Raw genomic sequence first — 17,500 nt, 5'->3', positions numbered from 1 at the left:
AAGAGTAATCTCTTTAGGGCAATAAGCTAGTTGGCCATGGGCAGTAGAACAACTGAAAAATTAGAGTTGTGGGAATGTTTCAAACCTCTGACTTCCGTAACATCAATCAGATGCTCTACCCATTGAGCATCAAGAACTCACCGTGGGGCAAGGTCCTTTATCTTGGCTCTTGATAGACAAAGTGGCGTTAACTGGTCTGCAGTATCCTTTCACCTATTGCCAAGCAAATTCTCACGGCGCATCACACCGTTAACCGTCAACAGTTGTATTATCTTGTGTGGCAGTTCATTAGGTGATAATTCGACTTTGAGAAGGTTTGCGTGGCTCAGTGATTAGGGTATTGGATTGGGCTGTGTATTTGCTGAGTTTATATCCCCCTCTGAGCACCTACAGGACCTATCCTAACGGGTGCCTGTTCGTAAGTCCTGAAACTTTCAGAGGTCACAATTTCCTCTTTATGTCAATATTCACAATCCTTTTGCTTGTATTAGTTATCTTGAAAATATACTAAATGACCAGCTTTTTAAAACCAGTCACCGGGACTAAGTGGATGGCAGTTCCACTAATGGCTTGTCCCGAAGATTTATCGTGACTTTCGAGATCCCCTGGTGCTGAATTCAATTCCACCTTACTTGGGAAAATACCCAACTTGTTGCCTCCAGCCAGTTGAATTTCTAGCTGTTTTTTTTTTTTTAATATTTGAATTGTTAGTTTCCATAGACATCCCCACTTTCCAAGTTTCGAATCAATATTTGACTGGAACTACAATCCGGGTCAAAACACTTCGGGACACTTGTCAAATTTTGGGCGAAAAGTAGAGAATTTACTGTACATGCTTTCATCGTTATATGAGCACGGTTTGCGCGTTTCGCGCGTTTCGCGCGCGCCCAATTTTTCCCTCTCCCATCCCCTTTCTAGCGCCTGCCACGCAGGCTACAGACAATGTTGAAACATGCCAGCGATCGAAGAACGGATCTTGATTTTGGAGACCGTGAAAAATCAACATTGTAATGGAGGGAGGGGGAAAAGCACGAATTGTCCCGACAGTTTTGACCAGGATTGTAGCTTGCAATGGAAACTAATGTGGGGAAATCTATTCAAATGCAAATATTTTTAAATATATTCCCCTGCATTACCCTCCATTGCAAGCTAGTTCCAGTCCAATACTGAGAATACGAATATGGGCTATTGACCAATTCGTATTCTTTCAACCGGATACTTTCGCGCCATCAAACTTACCTGACAAGAAGAAATGGATACTTGGCTTAGTCCGTCTGTCCCTAAGGGGTTCTCATTGACGAGCAAAATTGTCTGTAAGTGGCCCTCTTCGAAGCGAAAGGTTAAAGTTTGTACAGTTTGCAAACACCGATGATGCATTCTGAAACATTTGTACCTACATGTAAGTTTTATTTCCTCAGAAAAACGGCCTGATGCTGATTCTGTGCGAATATGTATAAAAGTTTTGATTGACTCATTTTACTTTTATAAATATACAGATGAAATGCTTAATGCGATGGGCTCTGCCAGACTCGAGATTATGGAAGAAGAAGATGACAATAGAGAAGGCCAAACATCCCCACAAAAGACAACCATGTCGGCGAAGGTATGCCGTAGTTTCCGAGATTTTACTCTAGGAGGTTATCATTTTACCAAAATGTTTGAAAATTCTGGGGGAAACGTTAATGGTAAGGCCATTTGTTGAATTCCAACCAAACATTTGGGGACTACATTTTGAGGTGCATGCAGTCACTTCGTGTCAAATGGTCATTTGAAAGTTTCTTTTGGTTCGAGTCCTTTTTACGGACCTTTGCGCGGTTTCACAGTTTGGAAGCGTGATCACAACTTCTTCAGGGGCACCCAACGTCAATTTTCGGAAAATGTCTCTTCGGAAGATTTGAGATCTATAATTTTCGGAACATTTGTTGTAAAATTTCTTGCTTGCCTGCCTCTCCTAGGATTTTCGAACATCTGAAAAATGGTACAATTGCCCATTTTTAACGGATTTTTACCCTAAAAAAGGTCACCTATAATTTTCATGAGCCTTTTTTCTGGCTGAAATTTTTGCAAAGGTAAGTTTTGATCCCTATAGTTTTCGGATCATTAGACTTTCATCTAGGAAATCCGAACAGATAAAAAATGTTTAGAGGATAAAAATATGCATATATCTACCGTTTAAATTCTAAAATACGTTTAACAATGCTATGTTTAAGTGGTTTTGAACTATATTCTCGTTGGGTGCCCCTGAAATTTGGTGATAAAATGATGGGAAAGCTTGATTGACAGTTTACACGAATGGACACATACATGTGTGTCCATGCATCGCATCAGAAGCACGTGACCTGGATCACCATCGCAAAGTTGATTTTTGGTGTTTTTCTCAGACGTGCCGGGATCTCGGCTAAACGAGCCAACCCGCCTAACCGGGGCAGCCCGGCTCATGTAATCGGTCCCTAAAAAGTCGACTCCTAGGCTGAGTCTGTTAAGAACGTCTTAAGTTTTCTCGTTTGTTTTTGTTTTTGTGAGTAGTATAAATAAAGGTAAAAGAAATAGAGCGGTTTTCAATTGAGTGTCGAAAGTAATTAGAATTGCTTTGGCTTTGCATTACTTCACTCCGTGATTGGTTCAAAGTTATCGCGCCATTTTGTCAACCAATCACAAGTGAAACCATAACAAATCGTGGCTGACGCGTGCACATTTTCCCGCGCTTTGTGTTGGCTGCGTGAAATTTCTTCGAGGTTTCATTGGTTTACCGGATTGTCGCCGTCATTTTTGATTGGCCAAGGTAAGGATTGGCCAAGGCAAGGATGGCACAGTCGGTTAGTGCGCGGCCTTGGTGCAAGAGGTCCTGAGTTCGATTCCTGAATCTTGCATCCTTGTTTCGACTTCTTTCCTTTCCGTGTAGCTAAGTAGCTTTAAATACCCGTAAAAGGGAGCACTGATGGAGAGGGGGAAGTAAAATGAGCACACCGTCGACCTCAGGTTTGTCAGTTGAATTACTGTTACGAGTTATCGACATTAAATATGGTTGCTTTACTTTTACTTTAACTTTGGTTTTGGTTTTACGACACTCGAGTGAAACTCGCTCTATAAAACTGTAGTCTAACAGAACAATTAACTCAAATAATTAATTAACAAATGTTACAATGTGGTTTTCTTATTCTCTAATACACTAAAGAACCACTCAGTTTGTAGTCGAACTTGGTATTATATGCCCCTAATTTTAAGAACATGTTAAGAACGGTTTCAGGCTCAAATCGCAAAAAAAGAGAAGAGTAAGAACGTCCCGCCTCATTCCCAAAATTAGACGTTCTTATAAAAAAAAGAGTCAAATGAAAAAAATCACGTCATTCTTTCCAAATGGAGGAAACACCCCTATTAGAACAAGGAAACCAGAAAGGTTATGTTTCGGCAGTGTTTTTGTTAACTATAAACACTTGACCACAGTTGTATTTCATTTTTTCTTAGCCTCCCGAAACATCTCAGAAGAAGCCTGGCGCCGTAGAACCAATTGTTTTCTTTTCTGAAGACAATGAATTTGAATACAAAAAGGAACAGTAGCAGGTTTACGAAAAAAAAACCAGTTTTTTAACATTTAGGGTATTTATCAAGTAGTTATTTGCATTTTGTTGACGCATGATTCAAGAAATTCGTCAGAAAGATTGGACACTCGTCTTGGACACTAAAATAGGATCGCAAAAAAAAAAACATCCTTGTTTGCGCTGGGAGATGCATGTCGTTCTTGCACAAAAGCTCTTTGGTAATTCCATCGCATCTTGACAACACTCTTTCTAGTGCCCTCGCTGGCGGTTTTTTCCGGAAGTAAGTTTGCTGTGTGTATTTTTTTCTGGCTACGATCATTGCTTCTTTGAGGTTTCATACTCTATAACGAGTGAAATATTGTCAAATATTGTAAAATATTTTTGTTTTTTTTTTTTTGTTTTTTTTTTTTTGCAAAATTCACCGTAAAGTAGAACTAGAAGACAGGCGTGATGTGCAATGAGGACGAATTCATAGGAGCGAATAATATAATAGGATAAATTGAAGAAATAAAACAACATTTTAAAATCTTTTACAAGACATGTTTCGACATACTTATGCCATCTTCAGTTGTGAATGAGTTGTACAAATTTAATTTAAACCTTTTCTTGCTTTTCACATGATGTCACGGCCGCCATGTTGGAGTCCCCAAACAATGAAACGGCGTCCATGTTGGAGTCCCGATCCAGTCCTCCGGGAATTGAACTGTATTGTTATGCAAACTTGAGTGAAACCCAAGAATTTATGAGAAATACAATGGATAATTTGATACATTATTCGCATACTTACGAAAACAAATTAAATAGATTAGATAAGGCCCGATTCACACGGTACCGGACGAATTTTCTACCGGTTGAAAAATATGACCGACCATTTTGGTCGCACGGAACCGTGCAATATTTTCGCTCTGTTCATACGGAACTGACGAACCGGATTAAAGTTTAACCTTTGTCAGTGGTGTTACCATCTGTTCATGCGGAGAGTGCTACTTTACGAAATCCAAAATGGCGTCAAGAAAGAGAAAGGCTAACGATAGTAGCTGATTTACCACGCATCTATGCAACCACGCCTTTGCCGTGCAAAAATTTAGACGGTCAAGGTGATTACAGCGCGCCAGTTAAATCTTCGGACCTAACGGCTACAAATTCGTCCCCGACATGGGCGTTAAATTTATTGACCGGCAAGGCGTCAAGTTTTCGTACGTTTAGCGTGTTTCCCTGTGAACGGAACCCCTAAATGCGCGAAGTTTCAACCGGTAGAAAATTCGTCCGGTACCGTATGAATCGAACCTAAGATACTTAGGTACTTATCGTCGCGACAAAGCCGTAAAAGAGAAACTCGGAAAAGAAAAGATATTTGTAATTAAAAACTGAATAAGCAACGAAACTAAACTGAAAGAAATAGGCCAACATGTTGTAGCTGCTGGTTAAGAGTAGGTTTGTTCCATTTGATATGCAAAGCTTCTTTTAATTTAATTTTAAAACCCGAGTTGGTTGAGTCTAATATTGTGAAATATTCAGTGGAGCAAGAGTCTCGACAAGCTTTTGATGACACGAGATGTTTGTATGCATGAGAGGCCTTATCCGGAACAAGGTGCACAGGATTTATCAATTAAACAATACATGGTTTGGTTTTCATAAGGACATTCAAGAACTCGTCACAATTTTACGAAAAAAACTGTTTCCCATATTGGACGATTGGTAAGATCATTCGGGAATATGTTAACAGGGAATTTGGTCACGCCAGTCAGACTAGTAACAAAACTATCAAGGAATTTTCCAACGCTGATTTTTATAAGCTCCCTTATATTGGTATTTTTTCGAAAGTAACACAAAAAAGGCCTAAGAAATTACTCATAATGTATTGCACTAATATTGACATTAAGTAGGGTTTCAGTCTACTTTTAGAGTAAAACGGTTGTTTATTGTAAAAGATTTTGTGCCACATGGTCTTCGCTCGCACGTAGTGTATAAATTTACTTGTGCTGGATGGCGAAACCGCTCGTCATATCTCTACTCGCGTGCGTGAGCACCTCGTTTCGGACAAGGCCTCTCATGCATCAAATGCTTGTCGAGACTCTTGCTCTACTGAATGTTTCACAATATTACACTCAGCCAACTCGTGTTTGAAAATTGAAATAAAAGAAGCTTTTCATATCAAATGGAACAAACCTACTCTTAACCAACAGCTACAACATGTACAGATGTACTGTCACAAACAGAGAACGCTGTATGAACAGTACTGTACGTAACACTCTTGTATTTTTGTTCAGTATTTTAAAATACATGTAACTACGATGAATGACACCAATAAACATTTCTTTCTTCCTTCGTGGTTATTCGGAAAATACCAATGTTTGTCATTTCACGTGAATGATTGACCTTTTGATTAAAGGATTGTACGAACGGCAATTGATTGTGCGTCTCTAAGCAAATTGCATCACTGTATGTCTCTAATACGCCATTGATTGTCATATTATGCAATTTATTTTCTATTGCTGTTAATGATTAACCATTCCGCGAGATTGAAGGTATATTTGTTATCTGTGATTGTCCAAAGTTGTAATTGTTCATCCGTTGATGCTATTGAATGTTAATACATATGCAAATAGCGTTATCGAAAGCTCGTTCGCTTTAATTAAGTTCATGGAAGTGCTAATGAACGTATATTTGCCGTATAGTTTGAAGTGGTGACGCAAATGAATGCATATTTTGCGTAAATGAACAGCAAAAGATGTACTCCCATATAAAATTTCAACCCACGTATGCAAATTAGTTACCATTTACACAAAACGATGAAGCCACAAAGGCAGAAAAATCTCACAAAAACCTTTTCCCAGCCAAAACTTTTATTGAAACAAACAACATATTATTTTGCTATTGCAGGAAAAAAAACAAACCTTATTTCATTCCGTGGGTGCAAACAGACACTCAAAAACCCATGATACGCAACTAAGTAAATTTCTCACCGGAGTTCAGAATCGAACCCTTTTCTGAACAACCTTTTCCTTGAATGATGAAGCATAAAATGGACAACAAACTTTCTTTCAAACAATTCTTGACTAACAAGGATTTTTCAAATTTCCATTTGTTTTTTTTTTACCTGGAGACTGTGCACAGTTGAGTACAAATAAAATAAATTATAAATAGGCAGACAACAGAGATCCGACTGTTTTCGATTCCTTCCTGTGGTCATGAGTTTGTTAAACCCCGGCCCATATCCAACCAGAAAAAGTTACCGGAGAATTTGCGATTTGGTTTCAGTGCTGTACATAACACAACAGTAGAATATAAGAAATACAGCTCACTTTTTCATGTGAATAAGTCCATTATTCGTCGCTTTGAAGATTTTTCACCGCTTCTGTTGTTTATCGAATTGACGTTCCATTCTTGGCGCTCCATAAGGGGGGTATATTTTGTTTAAAGATCCAATAAAACAACATTTGGGTTGCATCGGCTTCGCCGCGATTGCATGCTTGTACTGTGTCCACCGGATAAAATGTACCTGAATCTTCGCATTTTTACTACCCCCTGAAACCTACCAAAGATACGCGCAGAAGACTCTAGGCACAAAGATAATACTTAGCAGGGGAGTGATAGGAAAGACCTATTGCGCAACTTTTCCATTTTCCCGACACGGAAAACGGAGGAATTCAACTCATTTTTTTACTGGATTGTCTATGGCAACCCAGTAAATGGTTTTAAATTCAAATTGTACAACTCATTCACAACTGAAGACTGCATAAGTATGTCGAAACATGTCTTGTAAAAAAAATTACAATGTTGTTTTATTTCCTCAAGTTATTTCTCATCTGCTGTTCTCAAGAGCCTTGGAAATATATATAATAGGAATATGAAAAAAAATATATGTTATCATGAGAAATGTTAACTCAATAATACAGCGGGTTTCGTTGCAGTGTTGAAGTATGATTTTCGTAACTGCTTGACTGTCGCATTTCTACGAATTTGTACGCCTTCTGGTTGGGCAGATTTTCAGCACTTTGTTAACCAATCAGAAGCCAAGCCAATTGACTTTCTCGGGAGGATTTTGCAGCGTTTGGCCGTCGGCTGAACGTGTTAGCTCGAGTTGTGGTTTGTTTGATATAACGACGTGCAGAACCTGAAGCGCTTGTGATTACTCCACTCAGTCGAAAACCGCTGTACATAGTGACCGAATGGCAAGCTTGGTCTTTTGATGTTAAGGTCTTCTTGTACAAAGGTCTGGGAGGTTTAATGGCGATTCCAGGAGGTTGATCGAGACCTTTGACACCCGTATAGAAGTACAGGGTTGCGAGTGAAAATCTTGTTTGAAGGAAGAATATTATAACTTGAAAAAGTATTGTTTTGGGATGTTCATATCTGTTGCTGAAATAAACAACTATTCTTGTGTTTTGTATATCGGAGTATTTAAATGAATCCCTGAGCGAGAGGTAGAGCCAAACAAGCCCAATTTCAATTTGTTGCACAACGGAAAACGGACGTCTGGTTAGCATGTAAGATACTGAGTGAAATTGATTTTCGTATTCGAAATCAGAAAAGCGTGAACGATAGGAAAGAGGCCAAAAATGGAAATTAGGTAAAATTTTGCCTTTGGCAATTCCTCTATTCGGTCATTAATGGAATTTTTTTCCAAAACCGAAAACCGCATGAAATTCACAATCCATACAACTAATTTTCGATGCAAAAAATGGAGCAAAAAGGCGCCAAATGGATGCTGAGAGGTTCCCTCCTTAGTAAAAAATCAAGATAGGACGCAGCTCTTTACAACCTCTAACTTCATTGGATCCCTGTAGGACGCAGCTCTATTGTTTTTAGGGTTAGGGTACATCGTTGATAGGTTGTTTGTTTTGGTCCATTGTTTTCTGAGCCAATCCCGAGAACCGAGGAAAACAAATTTGCAAAGGTTGTAGTTACAGCTATGGATTGAAAACTCGATCAAGAAAAAATTAAACCTATTGGCTATGATATTGTAGTGTCCACCACATCCGAGGAATCTTTTGTCAGTTCGGTAGCTAAACGGCGATTTTCATGAGAAGCCGGCTGTTTCAACGAAAATGATGGCTGTCTCTTTTGTGTAAATTCACCATGCAAACAGTTTAATTCCGTAAAGACAAGCGTGACTGCAAATTGGCAGCAGCATTTTTATTTATTTACTCGAGCACCGGAACATACCTTGCTATGCTAGCAGGAGGTATCTTTTCTGCTTGCGTTCGCTGGGAAAACGAGTACGCGGGAAAAGAGACCTCTGCAACTTTGATTCAACTGCCGTCCTCAACCTGGGACAACACTCTTCAAATTGCATCCCCAGACCATGCCCCACAATATGTTTACTGACTGTAACTTGAGCCCGCTGTGTCCCGCGCACTAGCCCATTTCCGAGTTGCTGAATGCCTCAGTTTGAAAGCGAGTCCTGGTGCACAACCATTCAAATGGAAATGAGTTGCGTATTCTTATGCAAATCAAACTCATTTCCCTTACAATAGTTGAGCACCAAGACTCACTTCAAAAACGAAACAAACAGCAACTCGGAAATGGCCCATTTCTTTACAGTAATTCCGCTGTTGTTAAGTGACCCCACACAACATGAATTCGGTCGCTAAGTAACCGCCGCGAACGCTTAACACAGTGAGTTTCGACCCATGGCAGAGGGCTGTTTTTCCCGTATAATTCGTCAGCCCAGCGAACGCAAAAGAAACGAGACCTCTACTAGCAGGGAAGCCGAAACTCAGCCCCTCTCCTGAATAACGTCATTAACGTGTCCAGTTACACTGATGCAGTCGATGATTTAGGTTGTGGTTGTTGAAAAGTGGAATTTTCCACCGTTCTTGCATCGCCAATGTAAGGATCTACGCGAGTCGATTCGTACCCCATTATGATTTTCAACGACCGTCTGTATTTCGGTAACCTCCAAGCGTAAATAAAGGCGTCCAGCGCGACTTTTAAGAACATCATCTCGTCACCGATAGTGACAACTGCTTGTAAGTCGAGAGATTCTTGGGGCGTTTCTATTTTTGCGTAAAGAGTTATATGAAATGATATAATATGGGGTAGAGCACAAACTATGAAAATGCCTGATAACAGCAATGCTACGATGGTGAACTGCTTCTCGTTTATTCTCTGTGGTCGAGTTAGGCGCACATTTCCACGCGCATCCATTCTCAAAGAGTTCTGTGCGCCTACCCCAAGCTGCAAGGACGTTTTGGCAAATTTACGCAATGATCTCAATAGCATAAACGAAAACAATATCAGCAACACTGTGATCAGAGTCGAGTGAAGGTGCAGATCCATTCTAAACAAGGTTTGAATCGAGACTCCGGCAAATTGCAGCAAAATAAACCCACTGAAATACACACACGCGGTGCAAATAAACACGAGGACCCTCGATGTAGTTACAATCGAACGGTAGCGGTGAGGAAATGTTATTGCGATGTACTGCGCCAGGATTAAACCAAGAACGAGCAGGAATGACGCGTTTAGAACCACATATGAGAACATATGCCCAAATCGGAATAAAGTTTTGTACGGTTCACGAAGAACCAACGACCAAGTGACGAACTTCACCACTCTGTTCATAACGAAAAAGGGCTCAACAAGGATGCCTGTTGAGATATCCACTAGTGCTAGAGCCACGACGAAATAAGCGGCAGGATTTCGAAAGCATTTCAGAGGATCTCTGAAAAGAGTTAATAGTAGTAAAGCATTGCTGATGATGGTTATAGGTGAAAGAAACAACAAACAAATGGCAGTCGCTAACTGCGTGTTGAGGTAAAACGAAGGATCTACTGGTGCTGGATTGGTGTCGTTCATGATGTAGAAACCTTTTCAGAGTGGTTCGACGTGGATGAAACGCGCCCAGTCGTCACGCTTTGCGTTGATGAAAATAATGTCAAAATCGCTTCATGCTCGATTTGGATCCAAGCAGCAATAATATACCAAAAATCATCATATCTTTGTTGAATCAGCTAACAAAGGTGTTGAAAGACTACTTAACGACCCACTTCGACCAGGTTCAGCTGACCTTGAGGTTTGTCCTGCACTCATGCAAGCCTTAGTGTATTTTCAGTGCTTACTTCATGTTTTGCCTTGGGTACGGTTTGAATTTCGCCGCAATCCTATTTTATATTTATTTCCAGTATCGCATAAGATGGCAGATTCATCGACATTAGACTTGTGTCGCCTAATACGCAAAGTGCAGTCAAATCGCGTATATCAGGATCTTGCCTAACTATATCCAGATGCAGAAGAGACTGCTCCGCCTTGTTCAACCGGAAAACTGACAGCTTTCATATTATTCCATTTGAACAAAGGATGGATACGTCTGCTCCGTTTCACTTCTTGCGACGTTCTGTCAGCTTAACGGACAAGAAGACTTTGGTTCAGAATTGGCTTTTATTATTTGCGTCATAAATGTAAAATTTTGAAAAGATCGGCATTCATTAGACAAGGAAATTAAAACTTCTTTAAATAAGCTTGCAGCTGTAAGTACTCAGAGGGTGCCGCAGAAAGATGTGTTCAATTATTAAAAACAGAGCTTTCCAAACAGAATGTCACTGCGGCAATCAGCACATTTCTGATTTGTTTACAATCCGAAAAACCTTTTTATACTGCAGTGAAGATCTCGAATCCACAAAAGGTGCCATTTGATTGCGAGGTACATAAAAATCATGGGTTTGACAAATAGGCCATAATGTATAGTTCTTGTTTATCTAACTAGCTATAGTAGCTCTTGAAACGATAAGCTTCTTTAGCATCATTCCCAATTTCTAAGTATCATGCTATCTTGGCTGTAATAGGAATTGAAGTATCATCATCAGGAATTGAAGTATCAATTGAACCATGATCGTTTTTGGTTACTCCGGATATTTTCCTTTCGGTTTACTCAGATCAGTCATGATTTATTCCAAACATCTGTTCTTTTGACAAACGAGACAAATTAGTTCACTCTAAGAGGAACCGGTTGACACTCGGACTCCCAGATAGTCGGGAAAGAGAAAAATTTGCGTGCGAAAAATGAGTGGGGGCTTGGGTCGAGGCGAGGCGGGAGAGAGGTGTTTACTGGCTCTCCAGCGTCGCCTCGACCCAAGCCCCCACTCTCTTTTCACACGCAGTTGTTTTCGTTTTCCCGACTATCTGGGAACCTTGAACAGGCTAACTTATAAGCTAAACTGACACACCTCCAGCCATCTTGTTTTCACTTTTAATAGCTAGTGTGGTTTGATATGCAAGTTAAAAATATAATTTATAAAATAATTAGGATAGCACGCGCACTCTCATTGGTCAATGGCTGTGTTTAGATGCATGAGAGTATGGAGACACGGCTGTGACATCACACGATTTTTGATTGGTTACATGCCGTCAGACGCGCTTTTAGATTGGCTGGTAGGAAATGTGAACGTGTATCAAGAAAATCTGTTTCAATCAGGAAGTTTCCTTCATTTGTCGAATTATCTTTAAGAAATATTTTATAAAAGCAATAGAGGACTTTTTTTCGTGTTTCCATAGCCTCATCTAAACACTCGGGGAAGTTGGGAGCGACAGTTGAGCGACATAACTGTCTCGAATTCTCCCAACTTCCCCTCGTGTTTAGATGAGGCTATGGAAACACGGAAAACGTCCTCTATTGCTTAAATGAAAAATGCATAATGAATATACTGCTGGGGGCCCGTGACGTGATCTGAGATGGCGAGTTTTTGTGCTTGCTGGCTATTTACAGGCAGTAAAATGTCAGCGTTGGTGTAAGACTGAAAGAAAGAAAGAAAGAAAGTACCACGTCACGCGATCTTACGAAGCCCCCACTCATTCTTCGCACACAATTTTTTCTCTTTCCCGACTACCTGGCAGCCTGGAACAGGCTATGAAAATGGCGACTGAAGTAATGTGGGTGAGTAAGGTTCTTTAATAATCGTAACTTCCTTACATTTGTCATTTCATGTTATTTATCTCAGTCCAGTGCAATTTGCTACTTTGCATAACACAAAAACGCAAATATCTCTGAAACGAAAAAAGATACTTCAAAACTGTAAAGTCCATTATTCATTATTTTGAAAACTCTTTCATATAGGCATAAATTATTTTTTACTTCATAGGCACTTTAACACAAATTGTCGAGTTACAGTGAACTTCAACTACTGGTAAACTTCGGAAAATGGCGAGAGATTACCAGAAAGATAAATCTGTAATTTAACTTGAAGTTGTTTGTTGTAAAAACTCTTATTATTAATGTTACTAAACTTGCAAATGAAAACAACGAAGCCCTATTAGGGGTTATCAGGATACGGGATTTTTTATTTATCTCTTTTTTGGAAAGACACTTTATTCAAATCCCACAGTTTTACTTGCTTCCTTAATTCCGTTCATCCAAAAAGTACAAGATCAGTTCTAAATCACCCCAAAAGCTTATTACAAATCACTGTTCAACAATTTATCCTGTATTTGAAGTCCGGTTCTGCAATTCTTTAATCCTGGTTTAGTTCCTTCCAAAGAGATATTTTTAAAAATAAGAATGCATTGCGTACGTGTTGTAGTGCAGTAACTTGGCAGTGTTTTTTTTTTCCATAGCTCTCAACTGAGCTGCGTTTTGTTTTTCAGGAGATTCAAGTTGTCCTTGCGGAATGTTAACCCTGTCCGTCGGGGTTAGTATCAGGATGGGAGACGTCAAAATATGCACCTTGCTGTCAGGAACCTACATACGACCGAAAATTCTATTTCAACTCTCAAAAATGCGAACTGAGCAAGGTACAGATTTTGTTAGCCTACTTTACGCAAAACAAATATAGACGCAAAAGTAAATAAATATTGATATATAGTTTTTAAGAAGAGCAGAAGGAACTTTTTAGGAAGTGCCGATCGAGAATAAAACAATTTGCCATCAGCAACAAAATTTGCGAGATGAACACATCATAAATTTTGCGCCACGAATATAAGAAGTTACCATCAGCCAAAACCATTTTGGGAGATTCTTGTTACGTTCAATTTTTGTGGTAGCGCAATTTATAAATGCACTACACACTATGACATCGGGGCTGTCTGGGTGAGTGAGTGCGTGAGTGTAAGATTTGTAGGCCTACAACGCGTGCATGATTTACGAAACTAATGTACGGTTTTCTTGAATTACGATGTTTATTTGCGGCCCACTTGTCGCCTTTTTCCTTTCTTAATTTTCTTAATGAAAAGAGAATGAAAGCTATTTGAGTATGTTATTCTTAAATGTCGTAAATCAAAATCACTCTTTTCACGTCTACGGAGATCGTCACGCAAGCTTACATTCCACAGACATTCTGCAGGCCAAATAAACAAGAAAAAAATTCACCAGGCGACCATTATATTTTTACTCTCAAAGACCAGGTCAACTTACCTGCCTGCATTGAAAAAAAGTCAACAGTAATTTCCTCGCAACGGAAATCGAAGCCTCGAAGCCAATGTTTCTCGATTCCCATTTATTTTCTTATTTTACATATTACGTCCTGGAAAACAAAACGCAGCTCAGTTGACAGTTATGGATTAAGCAGTATCAAGTTACTGCACTACCACACATACGCAATGCGTACCGATTTTTCTATCGTACTTTTGGTTGTACAAGTGAAATCGCAAAATCAAACGTGAGATCGATTTTAGCGGCCGCCTGTGATCAAGTTACCTTGCGTGATTAATACTAACAACTCACGAAACAAAGGATGCATCAAGTGTTATAAAATTCAACAAGATAAGTACGAATTCAACACAATGATCAAAATCGTCGGTCAGCTCTAGTTAAGCCCCTAAGTATGGGGTTCATGCTTGGATGTGGGACCGCTGCGAAGTCTCCGTCGTGGCGATAGCTAATTTATTTTTTTTTTAAAACTTGATTTCATTTTTTATTTTGTTTGGCCGTTGAAGGCTATTTTCTTATTTTCTTTCTGCGTTAAAACGACTGAACAAACTGGTTCCCAAGAAATATTGGAGTATTCGTTCTCTGCAAAATTAAGCACGCGCGTTTTTGACATGCGGCCAGTAACCGGAAGAGAACATTTCGTGTGCCAGGATAGTGGTGTCTACCAGATTTTTATACCAATCATCTCTAATGGAGAAAAGATACTTAGCAATGTAAATGTGGTTGTGTGAACACAAGTTTAAAGGGAAAACAGCCGACTTCCGGTTAACCGTCTTGAAACACGTTAAAAGACCAGCTTTCGAGAATAAGTGGATCGTAGTTTGGAAAGTTGCTTTTTGGGCCTGAAAACGTTTCGGAACTTTCGAGAAACAGGCCACTAGACTTAAATTAAGAAAAGATGAAAAAAAAAAAACGTCATCAAAACATCTATCCCTTCCAGGTTCTACATTCCATTTCTAAAAAGCTATATCTGGATGGCAAACTCTTCTTGGTTTTAAGACCAAAAAGTTTTTCGTTTGCATTTTACACAAAACGCGGTTGCGATATCTCGGTCATCGCATCACAAGACTGAAGAGGAGTGTGGCTTACTGCAGGGAAGGATGAAAAACAACAACGAGGGAGAATAACTTTAAAAACTCATTTCCTCAATTTATTTTCCTCTCTTTCTCAGAGACATTTACAACACATTATTAGAATAGAAGTTCCAAGTTTAGTACAATAAATAGGAAAGATATCGTTGACGTCACCTATTGTCATTAATGTGCCAACCAGTGCCTCATTGGTTTGTTGAAACAAACGGTCTTTTGTTTCCGTGGTTGGCACATTTGAATATCAAAAGCAATGTTTGTAAACAGGTATCTTCCCTATGTATCGCACTAATCGCGTTGGATACACTGCTTGACCAGATAGGGGTTTTCTTGGTTTCTCTCTATCTTGCGACAAGGCAAGAGAAACTCTGCATGGATCTCCTCGATGTTCTGTCAAGCATGCGCCTCGTGACGTCAATACAACTTCTCTTTCCCTCTTCGCCATTGGGCAGGCGTTAAAATTTAAACTGGTTAGAGGAAGTTCAATCTCCACCCCAGATCTCTTCTTTTGACTGAGAGAGAGAAGAGCTCTGGGGAACCGTGAAACAAAGTGTCTTCTCACTGGTTTTCGTCGAGAGGAGCAATCAAAAGCGTCTCTAATTGGTGCATTTATGTTAGCACGATGAGTGAGCAGGCGCCGTAAGATTCAAATAGCCAATTTTTGGCTGTAACAACCCTACGACGCATGCTCTCCCACACAGAGTTTCCCAGAGCCTTGGGGGTCAATCCGAGGCTTTGGTGACGAGAATGTAGCAAGTTTTAAACCGGTTACGAGCAGTTGTCCATAGCTCTGTCTAACATCGAGGAGAAACGTGAAGAGGTTCCCCTTTCCTTCTCGCAACTGAGGAGACCTCTTCAAAGCACGCGTTCTAGGGCCGAGATGTGAAAATCAACCAGACATACTTTTTTAGTTCAATTCGCGCTTGGTTCATTAATTTAACTGAAAAAACTTACATAGAAAACGAGGTTAGTAAAATACTCATTGAATCCATAGATCTTTCAATAAGGCACCAAAACAAGTTTTTATATTTATTTAGCAGCCCACACTGTTGAATACGTCTCGCTTGTTTGGTCAAATACTTAGGAAAGACGACAAAAGTGATACTCAAGTGTTACAAACGTTGTGAAAGACACCAAAACATGACAAGCCTATTAGAACAGCGTAGTGGAATATGTAAGAACGCTTTAGAAAAATCAATTCTAACGGACTGAACGTTCGATTAAGAGCGTATACAAGAATTACAAAGTCCCGAGGGATGATTACGGGGTTGTATCCGCTACCATTACGGAACTTGAACAATGTGTGCTGACCAAACACTAACGTCGCATTAAACCGTTGCAGATCAACAGCGAACGAGGATTTTTAGGGCTATTATTCCAAAATATGGACAATAGAACGATAGACAGCGACCCCTATTTCAAAAATCTATCCGCAGAGAATTTTCGCACAACACTCGAAAAGGTCCTATATCCCACAACCAAACAGGTGTTCGCAATAAATATTTCAATAAAGATGTGACTGAAAATGTTCAAATTCAACTGCGCAATAGTCTACGCGACTTTCGACTGGCACCTTAGTGACCAACTTTGCTTACCAGTTCCTTTAGGACTACCAATATATTGAAAATGTAAAGTGCCTAAGCTAACGAACAGTCTTTTACCACAAAAACGCCAACTCTGGAAGATATGCTAAATTCGAACATTGTCAGGGCGGTTTTTGTCTCTCAAAAGGCATATCATTCTTTGTAATTCCTCTAATAACTTAGCTTTGGTTTTTCCTTCACGGTGGTTAATTTACCATATCAACTCAGTTGATAAACCCATTTCTGTTCTAAACGAAAAGCTAAATTAAGCCAGGAAAAGTTAGCAAGACAAAAAATGAGGTGAAGATTATCAGGTCGACACACAAACGTCTCCAGATCATGATAACGTACGTACGTGCTTCAATTCAAACAACGTTATCAAATATTTACCGAAATTACTAGATGTGTGCTTTCCTTACCTATTATAGGTTTAGAATTAAATTTCAACACAGGGAGCACGCGAAGGCTATTGGGCTAAGAAAACCCTAAGAAAATCCTAAGGTTTGTGAGTTTTTCGCACAACGCAAAAGAACAAAAGAGATTTGCTTTAAGAATAAGGAGGATAACTAATCCAAGTGGCTTTGTATCTATGGTAACATGCGCTTCACTGCAGCAAATCCCTGGCAACAAAGTAAACCAATCAAAACGTGCCTCAACAACACGTCACTTGGATAAGCGCAAGAAAGATTCTTGTTATCAGGTATTGGAGCATCTTCTTTTTGGTTGAAAACGAATCGAGATGTTTGCAGCTGATAGCTTACAATTACATGAAAATAGCTTTACCTGACTGAAAGGAAAAACAAGCCAAAAGTGAACAGAGTACATCGAATGGAATTCCCCCAAGCTACTCGTTATTCTCTCAAAATCTGCATGATCGTTTAAAAATAAAATTTTCCACGTCGACATATTTACAGCATTTGAGTA

General features: G+C 39.5%; 3 protein-coding genes across 4 annotated transcripts in view; 1 reads left to right on the top strand and 2 right to left on the bottom strand.

Annotated features, from left to right (window-relative positions):
• LOC138043325 (CUE domain-containing protein 1-like) overlaps positions 1 to 17,500 on the top strand; it is a 153,737-nt gene that overhangs the window by 8,779 nt on the left and 127,458 nt on the right. Inside the window, exons 6-7 of one of the 2 annotated variants that reach the window (XM_068889560.1) lie at positions 1,497 to 1,603; positions 3,466 to 3,577. In XM_068889560.1, the coding sequence (XP_068745661.1) occupies positions 1,497 to 1,603; positions 3,466 to 3,558 (200 nt within the window). In that variant the 3' untranslated portion in view covers positions 3,559 to 3,577. Of the gene's footprint in view, positions 1 to 1,496; positions 1,604 to 3,465; positions 7,933 to 17,500 lie in introns of those variants that run through there. The other variant, XM_068889559.1, reaches the window with a different exon arrangement.
• On the bottom strand, positions 8,704 to 10,694 carry LOC138041437 (adenosine receptor A3-like). The gene has a single exon (XM_068887196.1). It carries the CDS (start codon positions 10,341 to 10,343, stop codon positions 9,300 to 9,302), a length of 1,044 nt encoding a protein of 347 aa, XP_068743297.1. The 5' UTR covers positions 10,344 to 10,694; the 3' UTR covers positions 8,704 to 9,299.
• LOC138043322 (ubiquitin carboxyl-terminal hydrolase 32-like) overlaps positions 15,997 to 17,500 on the bottom strand; it is a 43,964-nt gene continuing 42,460 nt past the window's right edge. Inside the window, exon 35 of the mRNA XM_068889555.1 lies at positions 15,997 to 17,500. This exon is cut by the window's right edge and continues 264 nt beyond it. The gene's annotated coding sequence lies outside the window, so the exon portion shown is untranslated.

This window comes from Montipora capricornis, chromosome 3 (assembly GCF_036669925.1).
Source record: "Montipora capricornis isolate CH-2021 chromosome 3, ASM3666992v2, whole genome shotgun sequence".
Lineage (NCBI taxonomy): Eukaryota > Metazoa > Cnidaria > Anthozoa > Scleractinia > Acroporidae > Montipora > Montipora capricornis.
The sequence above is the reverse complement of the archived record's forward strand: the minus strand, read 5'-3'. Positions and strand labels throughout refer to the sequence as shown.